Source organism: Poecilia latipinna, unplaced genomic scaffold (assembly GCF_001443285.1).
Source record: "Poecilia latipinna isolate Pla-1442-1.1 unplaced genomic scaffold, P_latipinna-1.0 Scaffold71, whole genome shotgun sequence".
Classification (NCBI taxonomy): domain Eukaryota; kingdom Metazoa; phylum Chordata; class Actinopteri; order Cyprinodontiformes; family Poeciliidae; genus Poecilia; species Poecilia latipinna.
The window spans coordinates 253,793-268,214 of record NW_015112687.1 but is presented as its reverse complement, the minus strand read 5'-3'; the positions used below and the strand labels follow the sequence as shown (position 1 = coordinate 268,214).

The window sequence follows — 14,422 nt, the reverse complement described above, 5'->3', positions numbered from 1 at the left end:
GCTAATTTTGGTTGAGTGTTTTTTTTTTATTTTTATTCATCTTATTAAGTACTCGCTTTTAAGTTTTCCAACAAGGCAACTGAAGAAATGCTTTTCCCCTTTGTGAGCAAGAAACCAATCTTCTTTTTTTCTACTGTTTCCAACAAAATCTTTTTTGATCATAAGTTATACTTCAATGAATAAAAACAATTGTAGCATATCAGTACTTGTGCGTACACAAGACAATAAGCTTGCTATTTAAGCTGTCAGTAGAGCTTGCAATAAAAAAGAAAACTTCACTAAATAGACGCATGCAAACGTTTTACCTCGATTTGCATCTTGAGGTGGGTCTTGAAGTGGGAGAGCAGGGTAAGGAAGATGGAGAGCGAGAGCTCAAAGACTTCAGGCACAGAGGAGACGCCGTTCTTGGACAGCGCCACGCACAAATACTGCTTGATGGCGTTTATGAACATCTCGTTGGTCTTGAAGATGGGCCCGGCATTCTGCAGGATGGACAGCAGCAGCTGCAGAGACAACACCTTCGATCGCAGCTCGTGGGACCTGCGGCAATCACACAAAGGAAATTTGTTAGTCTTCGTATTTGTTTGAACGATTCTGAAAATGTTTAACAGAGTAAAAATGTACATTCAGAAGGTTATACAACTGCTTAGTTTGTAGTAATCTGAGTCAGTTTAACATGTAGGTCAGATGACTCAGCAGCGCTCGGAAGATGTTTTATAACCTAAACCGGCTTTAAGATTCTCCGCAGCTTCGTCCCCGATGTTTCTGCTGCGTTATTTGGTCTTTTTAACAGAAAACAATGTCCTTGAAAGGAATTTACAACCAATTACATGGAGAGAACTCATGAGGATGCATGTCTGCAGCAGAGAGTTAAAAATCGTCAGCAGGATTAAAAAGAAAATGCTCTGGGGGTCACGGTCACAGATCACCTGCATGCACAACCTACATCTGTCTGCACAGCTCTACTGTAGCAAAAGGCTCTGGGAAAGAAATAGCCGAATTTCAACAAATAACATAGATTCAGCTTATTTATATGCCGACTTTAAATGCTCCTTTGCAATGCTTTCCTTTCTTTGTCTGCTTTCCATTTCTGGAAAGCAGTAAGAAAAGGAGGATCTAAGTGCCAAAACAATAACGTCCTTTTACTTTTTAAGCAATTTCTTAGATGAGATCCAACTTCAGTTTTATGATTGCATGCAATTTTATTGCCAAGAAATGCTTTCTATAATTGATTTTTAGTAGAAAATAAATGAAAACAGTTAAAAAATAAAAAGAAGCTCTCTTGTAGAGCAGTAAGGACTGAAATCTTATAAGAGAGGCTTTTTAACAGCATTTATGTTGGTACGTAGTAATGGAAAGCATCTGTAGTGTTTAAAAAAAAAACAGATGCAAGGTGGGGTATGGCAGCATTTAGGGGTGAGGACAGAAGATCAGATGCATCGACGGTGATCGCAGACGCAGATCCAAAGTCTTTTGCTCTAGTTAAGCTGTAGACACTTCACATGTTCAGTGTGTATCAAGTTGTTCAGGTGAGACGGAGTGAAATATCTGGCGAATAAACCTTTTTAGGAGAGCAAAGATTTCAGTCTGAGCCAGACAGAGCATGTCAGCCTTCGCGAAGCGCTCCGTTACACCAGAACTGTAACCGAAGCCATTTGAAAAGCAGCTTGGATAACATTTATTTGACACAGATTTATTGAAATTAAGAATAAATTGATTGGAAAACAGTAAACAAATAAGAGAGAGTCAGAATGCAGTTTTAGGTAGAAGCCTGAGGCAGAAAATCCTGATTCCAGAGAAGGTGAAGCTATTGGTACAATCACATTTCCTCTGACTGAAGCATGGTCAGGGGAAATATTAAATTGGAGCAAAAAAAAAAAATAAAAAAAAAAAATTCATTTTGCATTTGTGGTGCTTTAAAAGGTAAAGAGGAAGGATGAAAAAGGCTCCAGTGTTTCAGGATACAAGGAAGTGATTCAGAAAATTCTGATTGATGTCTCATTGCCTCCACAACCAATGGAAACCAATGAAAAAACACCACAATTGGAGCGATCCTCATTTTAAACCATGATTCATGATGTCTCTGGTCAGACCTGCGGCTTAGAGGAAGGATAAAAAAAACCCCTGGGGCATTAAAAGGCCTTTTCATGAAGCCACCGCTAGGAATAAAAACCACAAAAAGTCCAACTCTCAGGTTTTAAGCAACTTAAGAGTAAAACTTGGCAATTAGAAGTTAAATCCAACAGCTAAATGAACTGGGAGTCTCCATTAGATGCTGATTAACTAATTAGTTACACAAATCGAGGAAGTATAGGAGAGTAAAAGCACATCTAACAAAGCAAACTCTTCTAAGATGTAGAAAATCCTTAATTACGCAAAAAAAAAAAAAAAACCAACAAAGTCTTACTTTGGATCAGGCGGTCCGTCTGATAGTGGTTTCATCGACAGTTTGCAGAGAGAGCGAAAGACCAGAAAAGCGTCCTTCTGGAGGATGTGGGAGAACTTGGCACCTGGCGGCTGGCCAGCTGCTGCTCCCGATTCCTGAAGGAGCAGAAAAACAAGCAACGAGTTAAAAAACGTCTGGTTTTAGAGCTTTTATCTTCCAGATTATTTAACATCAACAGCGTGTGAATATTAAAGCCTTACAGAACAATAAGATTTGTTTGAAGATTTACACCTCAGAGTAATTACGCTGACCTGGAGAGGTCATTCAGAGCTGGACGACACGCTACCTTGCAAATTTTTTAATTTTTTCATAACAGCGGTTCTCTTTATGCAAGTTTTCAAGAAAGGCTAAATTTTAGGTGGATTTATAGAAGGTTTAAATTACAAACAAGTTTCCTTTATTAATCAGGCAACCTCTGATGGCAATTGGCTTCACCAAATTATATTTAGGGGCACCAGAGTTTTGGGAGCTAAATAGAAATGCAAGCCACACTTTTGTAATGATTCTGTAGTTGCTAAAGACTGATATAAACTCAGTTTTCCTGGATTTAACTCTTATAATGTCTTAATTTCAAAATGTATTATGACCTTCTACAGGACAAAATGATAAGAAAACCTCAGCGCATTTTAGAAGAAAAAAAAAAAATCAGGTCGTAAAAGTTCAGATGCAGTGATTAGATTATTTTTAAGGATTTTTTGACGAGCAGCTTTTATTCCTTAGTATGTGAACAGAAAGCCTCTGTGTATGACGCGCCTGCTCACATTTTTACTCTATTTTCTTTCATTCATTCAGTAAGCAGGACGATTATTTATTCATTAAGAAAACGTATCAGATTCCTGATCAGCTGCAGGAGAAATTACCGCACACACCCGTTTGCCAATGTGGAAAGAAAAAGTCCAGAGTCCAGCTGTGTCAAACTTGACCTTTGGCTTCACAACAACTTGAGGAGAAGCACCAGAGGAGATTCAGATGTTGCCAGACTGAGGGACAGGGTTCCAGGAAGTGAAATTTACACCCGCCATAGTGTAAATTTAACACTAATGTGAATTACACAAGGAACTTCAGGTTAACCTAATAACTTACTTCGTTGGTTGATCATCACCCATTTATTAACTAAAGCAGGTAGAGTTTATTTTAAGCCATTTAAGTTTGCGTTTTCCAGCTCTTGCGTGTCACTGCAGTGTTTTCGCAGGTATAGATTACACAGCTTCGACACTTCAAACGGCACACGGTGAGCTCCATTACGACCGGTTTCAAACTACTGACAATCCCTGTTCTCAAGGCCGATCTTGTGAAGTTTACATTTTTACGACAACAAACATCATATTGGATAACTAGCAAGTTTATTTCTATAAAGACAATGACTCGGTTTTGTCTGGCTGGCTGAACATCCAGATATATTTCTTCTGACAGAGCTTTCTAGTAGCAAGGGCCAAAGATGACTCGATTCAAGAAATAATTAAAAAGATAAATAAATAATTTGAAATGCTTCAGATACCATAAAGGACAATTTAGTACAATGGATTTTGCAGTTTTGCCAAAAGGGTCAGTGGCGAAGCAAAGAATGAACAAATGTACAAGTTAAAGAAATTTCAACACCTAGCTCAGTTTGCAAGGTCCAACACTCAGACTGTCTTCACTTCCTCACCTGAGTGTCGGTGGAGGAGACGGATAATCTGTCGTCAGGCAACGAGGGCGTAAAGCTAGCAGAAATAGGCGTGCCGGGAATGCCGTTTGCATGGACGTGCTCGCTGTCGCTCCCCACTGTTCCCTCGTCCTCCATCGAGCTCTGGGTGCCTTCAGTAGCTGCCTCGGCCGGCGGGGACTCCTCTGGCTCGGCGGCTGACTCCTTGGTATCGGAGCAGAGGTTCGCCGGGTCCAGGCAGTGGCCTGCAGACATGACAAGCAGAGGAGGAAATGGATTGATAATCTCGTCTTTAAAACACGCTTCAGGAGAAAATAGACTTAGCGAGGGCAGATTGATAATTCCACGTCGCTTGAAATTATGAATAAAGCATGTCTCGCCTCCAGCCACAGTGTTGACCACTTCCTGCAGAATACTCTGGACAATTTCCTGGGCTTTCTCCTCATAGTTAGGCGCTTCCTCGTCCTCTTCTTCACCTGCTCCTTCATGTTGTTTAGATGCTGCATCTGCAGGACACAATAAACGCAGTTAGGATCCGATTTATTTTACAAAAATAAATAAATGCATGAATGAAAACGAAGATGAATTCGATCATTATATTTAACCTGGGTACTTCCAGTGAGAAAGCTGAATTCTGCGCATTTTCATAAACAAAGTAAATCTCTAAACAAAAGCAAATGCATAAAAAAAAATCATGTTTGAGTTACAGAGAAACTAATTTGATATTAATATTGAAAAAAATTCTAGATCAATTGAAGTTGTGTTGTTTGACCAAGCGTGAGAAGCTATTGGTGTATTTAAATGTGCTGCACTGGTGCAAAGTTATTAAATAAATATAAATATCTGGTGTTAAAAACAGGAACTTTTTAAGACAGTTCAGCGTCGGAAAGGTTTCAGGTGATACTAAACCTCAGATATCGCATCGGTACATCTCTAGTTTAATTGTATATTTTAAATAACAGGTCGAATGACTTTGTTGTAAACTCTAATAAGAGTCTACTTAATCCAAAAATCTGATTCATTTGTGTATTTTTTTATTTTTTTCAATCTACGGTAACTCACTTTGTACTGCTGCGGTGGCTTGGTCTGCCTCAGTCTGCTCGTTCTCAGCCACACAAAACTCAGAACCGTTCTCAGGATCTGGGTTCTCGTCGGGGGCAGGCCGCTCCCCCCGCTCCCCCGGCTCCCCCGGCTCCTCCCGCTCCCCGGACGCAGACCTGCTGCTGCTGGACTCCGGGGCCGGCGTGGAAGGGGTGGACGGCGTGGAGGGCGTGGCGATGCTGGGGGTCGCTGGGCTGACGGGTCCGTTGGCCTCTTGGGCGGGGGCCTTGCCGGGTGGGTGAACGTGAGTCTGGAGCTGCGGGGATTCTGGCTCGGTGTGCTGGGCTACAGGGGATTGCTGTCGGTGCCGCTCTCTCTCCAGCTGTTTGACTTCCTGCAGCTGAAAGAGGGATGGGATGGGAGACAGACGCAGGCCGAAAAAAACAAAAAACAAACAAAACAAAAAAAAAACAAACACAGATGGAGAAGAAAAATGGTTATTAGAAAGCAGCATGGATTAGAAACATAAGTAGGAAAACGCTGGTTAATATCAACCCGTCTGCCTTTCCTGTGACGAAACTGAGCTCACAGCTCGGCTAGAAGACAATTTGTTCCCTCCCCCAACATATACTTAGTGCGTCGGCATACATCTGCTGCGTGTCCGAGTGAGAATGCACATAAATATGCTGAGAGAAAAACGGCATGCTACTCAAACAGCAATGAGACAAACATTGTGAATCACTTCATGCTGGCCGGTGTGTGTCGAGTCCATTTAAGTTTGCTGCTGGCAGAAAGCATTTCTAATGGAAAAGGACTAAAATATACGGCCGTGTCACGCCTGCTTCTTTCAGAGCAGACCGCCTGCTGGACACGGTAACATTTGGCTTTTTGGACAATTTGTTTTAAACAGGAAAACAAAAAAAAAAAAAAAAAAAAAAAAAAAAAAGGCTTGGTAGATTTAAACTTAAAAGTAATCTTTTACATTTACTAAATTGTTTCTTCTGATTGGAAGTGGTATCAACATTTGCTAGGGGTGCAGAATTAGCTTTTGTTTCTTCTAATTTCAGCTTTACAGTCTGTTTTCTTGATTATAATAAATTATATCATGCTTCTCCATCCCTGTTAAAAAAAAAAAATCTATGGCGGTTACCTACTGATTAGGGTGATGGCAAGGAGGCCTTCCAAACTCATAAACTCGGATCTCATAACCAAGGATAAATTGGTTGAAAACAAATGTTTCAACTGAAGCTATGCAATTTAAAACCAGTTTTTTTCCCTAATGTTATGAAAATTTTTCAGTGCTTTATCATATTTTGAGAGATGCCCGTCTCATCACCCATCAGAAACTAACTTCCTTTTTGAATGGCAATAATGCTAATGCTAAACCTGCCGGGGGTCTGAATAATTTTAGGTTTGACTGTATTTGTGCTGTTCGACATGACATTAGCATAAAAAAACACAACTTTCATTATAGGGATAAACGACACTAACAAGCAGCGCAGGTTTCCTCAGCCAACCTAAAATACTAGCTTTGCAATCCAAGAGTGTTTGTAGATTTCCAGAAATGAGAAGGTTGAGAAGAAAATCACACATGTAGAGTTGACAGAGTCTGGGGAAAAAAAAGGTGACACTTTCACAAAATCACAGTAAAACGGCATGACTTAAGGCTCCAGTGGGACATTTACATACACTGACCATGGGTATGCCAGGCTTTAGCTGTGCAATTATTTTGGGCTTTGGACAAAATCCTAACTTTCAAAGAATTGATGGAAAGACCAAACGGTGATCCCAAGCAACGTCAGAAATGTGTTGGGATAATAATGCAGAGTGACTGCTGCTGCGACAGACGTCTGATCATATTTCTCTCCTACCGAGCCATGAGCACTTCCACGGCGTTTGCTTTTCTCCCTCTTCTTCGCCAATAACGAGGCGGTAACATTATCCTGATGTCCACTCATTGATCCGATGACGTTGCCATCAGATCTTTCCAACATAACTCAGCTGTGGGAACACTTCCACCGCTCAGTGACGGCGGTCGCTATCGACATTTTCATGTCGAGCTCGCACAGCGTGACATGCTCAAGTCTTGTTAGATATTTGACGCCGTGTGCCACATTTTATCTTCGTTTTCAGCCCTGAAGGATGTTTTCGACCTGTTCTTTTTTAGGGTGGGATGAGATAATAAAGCCTTAGAGTATTAATTGCTCTTAGTTTATAACATTAGGAAAACCTGAATTGTTGCAGCTGAACGTTGCTATTGGTAATCAAGACATTTCCCACAGCTTCCCTTGGTTTTATTCGCCTTTGTCACTAAGATCTGGATCTGATGTTGGCATAGACCAATCCATCCAAGTGGCCAAATATGATGGCAAAAAGCAGAGTTTGAATGCATGAGCCTAAGTCAAATGCTCTACTAAATATTTCCATGAAATTATTTTTGCAATATGCAATATAAATAAAATAAAACTGCAAATGCAATCATTTTTAAAGTTTCAATGATCTATACATTTCTGTTCCTTGGAAACCAAGTCAATAAGGCCTAAGTCATTCATGCCCATTATGAGTGTATGCAGACATCTTACCAGAATGTTACCTCATGAAAAATGGAAAATAAGAGGAAATGTCTGGTGGGAACACAGAGACTGGGGATTTTTAATTTACTGATTTACAACAAAAATCTCAAAAAAGCTCCTCACACAATCTAATTTTAATTGGGCTACTGCTTTTTTAAGTTTGAACACCACACCTCTATTAGAAGCTGCTCCATCCTAATTAAACAGAACTGTCGCTATTGTCACATCAAAATCTCAGTAAATTAATTCAACGACGCAGCCTTTCTAAATAAGCGATTAGCATCGAACGGGAGCAGACAAACGTACCGCAGGGGACAGACGAGGCAGCGCAAACAAACTAAGCTCATTATTTAAATGCCACCTCAGTCGGATAGTGAAGGCTGCGCGAGACCAATGCTGTGTGTGTGCGTGTGTGTGTGTGTGTGCGTGAACACACCATGCTGAGCTGCAGCCAGTGGGATGCATCTACACACAAATACAGAAAGTTGATCTCCTGTGCTGCACTACAGGGGCAGAGACAATACTTAAAGTCTGCCTCGTCTCTCCATCGCTGCTTTTACTACTCCGTCTGCGTCCGACTCATTACCAGTCACATATGCTACACGTAAAAAAAAATAATAAAAGAAATTCACCACTTCCTGGTGCAATTAAAAACCGATATGTCGTGGAGAAAGCAAGATGAGCGAGAGAGGCCACAGCAAGCATTAATGTGGAAAGAGTGTGCAGCATTCGTGTGCAGAGTTGAAGCAAAGGAAGAGAACGAATGAGTGCACGGATGGATAAGGGAAGAGGGGGAGAAAAAAAAAAGGAAGCTGAATGCGCAAACACAGATGCACAGGAAAGAGTTGAAAGAGTTCTGATCAGGCAATGTCACGGGCAGTCCTGCACGCTTTTACCTGGCGGTCACGCTTTCTGGAGGCCAGAGACCAAGATAGCTTGTGATTTGTAAGCTATGTGTCCAAAAAGGGGGGAGGGAGGTAGGTGAGGAGGGGAGAAGTGTCATTCAAAAAGAAAAAGATGAGATTAGAGTAAGCTTTTTTTTTCTTTTTGTTTTTTTTTCTGCTGATATGATAATACAGGTGCATCTCAAAAAATCTGAATATGATTGAAAAGTAAGTTCATTTCAATAATTAAAAAGGAGCCTAAAATATTATATAGCTGTAAATAAATAGCATTTATTTATGCTAATGCTGATGATTATGGTTTAAATCCAATGAAACTCAAAATTCAAACCAATAAAAATATTGTTAAAAAAACAAACAAAAAAAAACAACAAAAAAAACGCCCATGCATTTTACAGTATATAGACTCAATACCTGGTCGGGGCTGTTTATGCACAAATTACTGCATCAACACGGTGTGGCGTGGATGTGTTTAGCCTGTGGTTCCCTGAGCAACATTTCCATCCTTCACCCAGTAAAGATGACGTTGCCATCAGATCTTCTAACTTTGTGTCAGGAGTGGCCTAACACAAGGAGTGTGACGGCTGTAGTCTATGTTCTGCATGAGTGTGTGTGTGAAGCTCTGACTCCCGCCACAGACCACGACATGAGAATCTCCCCTAAACTCTTCAAAATCCTTGCATGACTGCAGTTTCCTTGCTAGTGCAACTTTTTCTCCCACACTTTTTCCTTCCACTCAACTTTCCATCAATATTCTTCCATACAGCACTCAGAGCAGCCAACTTCTTAAATAAAGACATTTTGTGGCACATCTTCAATGTGGAAGATACAAATGAATGTCAGCTAGACAATTAACTCAGCAGTCTCAAACACTTAATTAATTATGCGTATTCAATCTATGCGGTTTACTACTTTAACTCAATTACTGAGATAAATTTGCTTTACAATGACACTAATTTACAGAGATGCACCTGTATTACAGTCCAAACTTATTTAAATCCTTATACAGCATGGCGTCTACCTACGAATAAACTTCTTTAGCTCATTTCGACTTAAAACTAGCTTCCACTAGAGCATTTTTCTGAGACTGTGATTCAAGAGAGATGCTGCGTGTTTACATAAACAACAATCAGGCGATTTAGTGTTCCTAGAGCACTTGAACGTACTGCTTGGTTCTCCATGCGTGCGAAGATGACGTTGAGCATCTGCGTGAGCGTGGCCTTCGCCGTGGTCTGGTTGATGAGGTTCTTGCTCGCCAGGTAGATGTTGTAACAGGTGCGGACGGCTTGCAGCACGGTGCCTTCGTGGATTTCTATGTGCTGGGAGGTGACTGCTGTCAGCAGAGCCTACGGTGGAGAAGGAAAGACAGGAAGTGTGAGCTGGACTGAAATCTTTGATAGTCTGAAACATATCCTTATGGCTGCGTTTTCAGTATTCTGCAGTGTGTAAAGCAACATTAAGAGCGGCATAGTGGAAACATCAAACTGCAGAAGAGACACATAAAGTTTCAAAAGTCAAGATGATAAAAAAAAAGAAAAACTTGAAACATTCAGATCTGTTCTGTTTGCTTAGCCACACCAACCTAAAACCACATATCTGCATATAAACAAATCTGAGACTTTCAAAATTTGCCCATAGTTAAAAATCAAACCGGTACTAAAACGGGTTCTGGAACAGTGCAGCTACATTAACGATTGTCATTTCACGTTCCTAATTTCAGAAAATCTGGTGGCATTTGATTTTTAAGAACTGATAATTGCTGGTTTGTTTTCCACAAGTAGAAAGTCTCCTGTCCAATTTAGTCATTAAGCACATTTTAAACACCAAGTTCATAAAAGATCTGCAGAGAAAGAAAAAGAAAAAGGAAAGGCATAACACCAAAAAAATAAATAAATAAATAAAAGGTGTATAACCAAACCAGATACTAAATTCTCATAAAATACAGACATTAAATTGAGAATGTCAACGCACACTGAGCGAACGGCGATCAGGAAAAAACACGTTTTTAAAAGGGAAGCTTCCTCTCTAATATTTAAAGGAAATTACAGATTAAATATATTTGATATCCAAAGAAACAGTCAGATGTGCCGAGTCACCCAAACATAAATCGTAATTGCAATAGTCAAGGTACTTTGCGATGAAAGCGTGCATCATTTCCTCCAGGTTGTGCAACAACAAAACTAGCTTAAGTTTCGCTGTTTACTTTGAGCGGGAGAAAGTCAGTTTGCGCAATCTGAATAGCTCAAAATGAGTTTGATGATCTGCGTAATGAACGTTGGAGAGTAAAACGGTGGGACCTTAATGATCTGTAGTTGCACGCCCTCGTCGGTCTGCGGTCCCTGAAAACACGCGCAGATGGTCTCGATGATCCTGTCGATGAGCTTCTTTCCTGGTGCTGTGCTGTCCGGAGCGCTGCCCGTCAGGTGACCGTAGGCTATCAGCTTCTGCAAGTCACACAAACATGCCGATATGTAAAAACCTTAGCAGCACAGATTGATAAACCCCTGATGACCTTCATTGTTTTGACATCTACTGCAAGGAATAAAAATAAATAACACCTGATTCTTCTTTTTTTTTTTTCCCCCCCTCTCAGTAGGAGCTTCCAGATGTGCACTGCTGGCCAGAAGTTTGCATACTCTCATCATTAATTTGGGGCTTTTAACGAGGAATTTGAACCATTCTTTGTTTCACCGTAAAGTGATAAGCGAGAAAACAAGAATTCAGTGCACAAGTTTGAGTTTATTGTGTTTTGTCTATATAACATATGTCAAATATATCGTAGGAGATTTGACTGTAATATTCAGTCAAATCTCCTCAGGGATTATATGTTGTCAATTACAATATGGAATTACATTTATTCTTTTATGATATGTTAGTCAGCAGGTATTGAAGCCTGTATTGATTAACTGAGTATGATCTGCTGTAATATTATCATGCCACGACTCTGCGGCCTCTTAAATTTTACATGTGCACATTCCTGCGCTGGTCAGGTCGACTGACCCAGAGATAGTGTGGCAATAACAACCTCTTATTAGGAAGTGTGACTCATAAAACCGAAACTGTTAAAAGTAACCCAAAACATTAGTTATGCAACCGGGAGCAGTTTGTTATTCAGCCTAAGGTGTGGCTTAAGTTGATAAAACTGCTGGTAATCAGAATGTTTACCAGATCTGACTGAATCTTTGCATGCATTTCTTTTTCTGTCTGATCTCCGAAAGATACCTTATGCATTTTATTAAAGTTTGGTTGATTTTAACTGCTGATCTGTCACATCACAAGCCTGGGGGAAGACGTGTGCTAGACTTTAACAGAGGTCGCAGCCATATCACACAACTTTTTGATAGCAATCAACGAGTTTCTGGCATCGCAATCAAAGACATTTCCATTCAGGTTGATGTCAAGACTCAGTGTGTCCACGTTTCAACCATCTTGCTATTGATTTGTGCAGTTAAAGAATTTAAAGTAGTCCTCGGTTATTACATCCACTTTATGCACAGCACCGGTGGCAGCAGGGCAGACCTCAGCATGACGCCACTGACGGTTCATAGTATATTCTTGGCTGTGGCATTTTTTAGTGGTACCTTAGTTATTCTTAAACATCCTACTGCAATTATTTTAATCGACAAAACTGGGTGTCTTATTCAGAAAATTACCAGTAAGGACATTAAAACTGGTTTTGGCAGCTTTGAAACAGGCTAATAAGAAAAGCCTCTGGATGGGGCCAGCCATCAACCCTGTTGAAAATTTATGGATGGTCCTGAAAAGTAGAGATATTTAGCCTCAGCACTTCCTCCATATCTTTCTGCACAGTGTGCCAAAAATGGTTAATTGAAGGCCGGGCCTCATAAATATGACGGTGATCAGCGTTACTCACATGAACATTTTACATTTAGCATCCCGGTAAATTAATTGGCCAAATTTTCTTCCGAGGTAATTATCTATTTTTTTTATATATATATATTTTTTTACATTACTTTCCCCCCAATCTTTAGATAATCTCACCGTTTATCCCACATGGCTTTAATATATATAATTGTATTATCTTTAAAACTTTATTTTTCCCCACATACTTCTTTGAGATCAGCTTCTAACTGCAGTTTGTTTTGTATTCAGGCCTGGATAAGCCCCTTTGTTTCCCTATTTTGTAATTTGCTCCATTAAGGCCTCATCCAAAGGTAGCCATTAAAATCCTAGTTTAGCAAACCTTATTGGTCCTTCAGCTGTTTCTCACTCTTTATTTCTTTCCAATTCTGCAACTCCAATGGTATGTTTGAGTCCGTTCCAAGACATAAATCTTCTGTCTGTTTTGTTTGTCAGAAAGATTAATCCTACACTATCCATCGCAAGACCCTGCGTGAAACATCAAGGTTTTATTTTGCAACTAATTCAAGCAAACACTAAAGACAAATATCTTTTTCCGAGTGAAATCCTAGATAACCACGATGGTTTAGAGGACCTCCTAGCACTGACCTGTAAACAGTCGAGTGAGGTGATGACGATGCGAGGACATTTGGATTGACATGCTAGCTCAAACGGCAAGAAGTACTTGTCGGCCTCGATGAAGTTTGTCTTGGATTTGATGGGCGGTAGCGTGCTGGAGCCAGATTTGCCGTCTCCACTTGGTGGGCTAGGAGAGGAAAGAAAAGAGTAAATACAAGGGGGGAGGAAAAAAAACACAGATCACACAGTTCAATCTGTCAACTTGAGACAAGAAGAAGGGTTCAAAATCAGTCTGACACACTCGCACTTCTCTTGACATCCACGCATGACTAACAGAGCATGAAAAATTAAGTGCCAGGGATGTTATGTTTCACCATACAGAAGAACTGCTTCCCCTTTCAAAGCAGGAGCAGGACGTTAAAGCATGGCCTTTTGGTAATTCGGATTTAGATTGACACCATGTGTTTACGATGCCAAATATTTTGCCTCTGAAATTTCAAAGAGCAGCAACACAGAGATAAAGACGAGAGCTGCTGGTTTCCCAGACACTGCTGCCACACCCACTGCACAAGCTACAGAGTAAGAGGAAAAACAGACGACGGGTGAGCGCTACAGAGGGAGGCTGGGATGGAGGCAGACCGATATAAAAAAAAAAAAAGGGAGGAGGCCGCATTGTTTATGTCTTGGCAATGAAAAGAGGTGATTTCAGCCTGATTCAGAGGGACGACCTCACTGAGTGCAGCAGGGCACAATCATGGGGGGACAGGAAAATACGAGGGGAGAGAAGGAATCGAGCATGAGAGCAGGATGAAATTACAATAGGAACGATTCAGAGTGGAGAATGAATTACAAAGCTGTGGAGAGAGGAGAAGCTGGACACTTTAACAGCCGAGGAGGCGGAGGATACACACTTTCTTTCTTTCATTTTAAAAGTATCAATACATATTGTCGGTTTTAATAGTTACCAGTAAGAGGGGAATGGATTGATTAGAGGTAAAAAAGTGGGCGATATGTCGATGGGCTGCCGCAAAAAGATAATCTATGAGTGACATTCTGTGCAATGCAGTTCTTCTAAGCACTGAAAGATGTTTATTGTTTCTGGGTCTTTGGAGTGAATAGTACGGCAATCAATGTATCTGATGTTTTTCAATCATTCCCCTTAGATGTCAGGGTGTTTCTGCACCTGCTATGTGTGTTAGCAGCACATGGCTGCTAACACCACAGCTAGTTCACAGTCCGCATCAATGGCACGTCCTGTTGATTAATACTTTTCCTCGCTGTGGCTCGGTGAATATTGTGCCATCTTCAGATAAAGCTGATGTTCAAGTTTCAATTCTTTGTGCCAGCCTAAGATGCCTGGCTGCTGACTGTGCAT

The 14,422-nt window shown here is 40.6% G+C and overlaps 1 protein-coding gene across 3 annotated transcripts in view; it reads right to left on the bottom strand.

The window, feature by feature from the left end:
- Positions 1-14,422, bottom strand: part of arfgef1 (ADP-ribosylation factor guanine nucleotide-exchange factor 1 (brefeldin A-inhibited)) — a 52,496-nt gene that overhangs the window by 18,245 nt on the left and 19,829 nt on the right. The window contains exons 3-11 of one of the 3 annotated variants that reach the window (XM_015015370.1): positions 13,078-13,234; positions 10,905-11,051; positions 9,774-9,953; positions 8,602-8,655; positions 5,154-5,532; positions 4,472-4,597; positions 4,095-4,345; positions 2,408-2,541; positions 306-540 (exon numbers count right to left, since the gene is read on the bottom strand). In XM_015015370.1, coding sequence (XP_014870856.1) covers positions 306-540; positions 2,408-2,541; positions 4,095-4,345; positions 4,472-4,597; positions 5,154-5,532; positions 8,602-8,655; positions 9,774-9,953; positions 10,905-11,051; positions 13,078-13,234 — 1,663 coding nt within the window. The remainder of the gene's footprint in view (positions 1-305; positions 541-2,407; positions 2,542-4,094; positions 4,346-4,471; positions 4,598-5,153; positions 5,533-8,601; positions 8,656-9,773; positions 9,954-10,904; positions 11,052-13,077; positions 13,235-14,422) is intronic. The other 2 variants (XM_015015381.1, XM_015015390.1) reach the window with 2 other exon arrangements.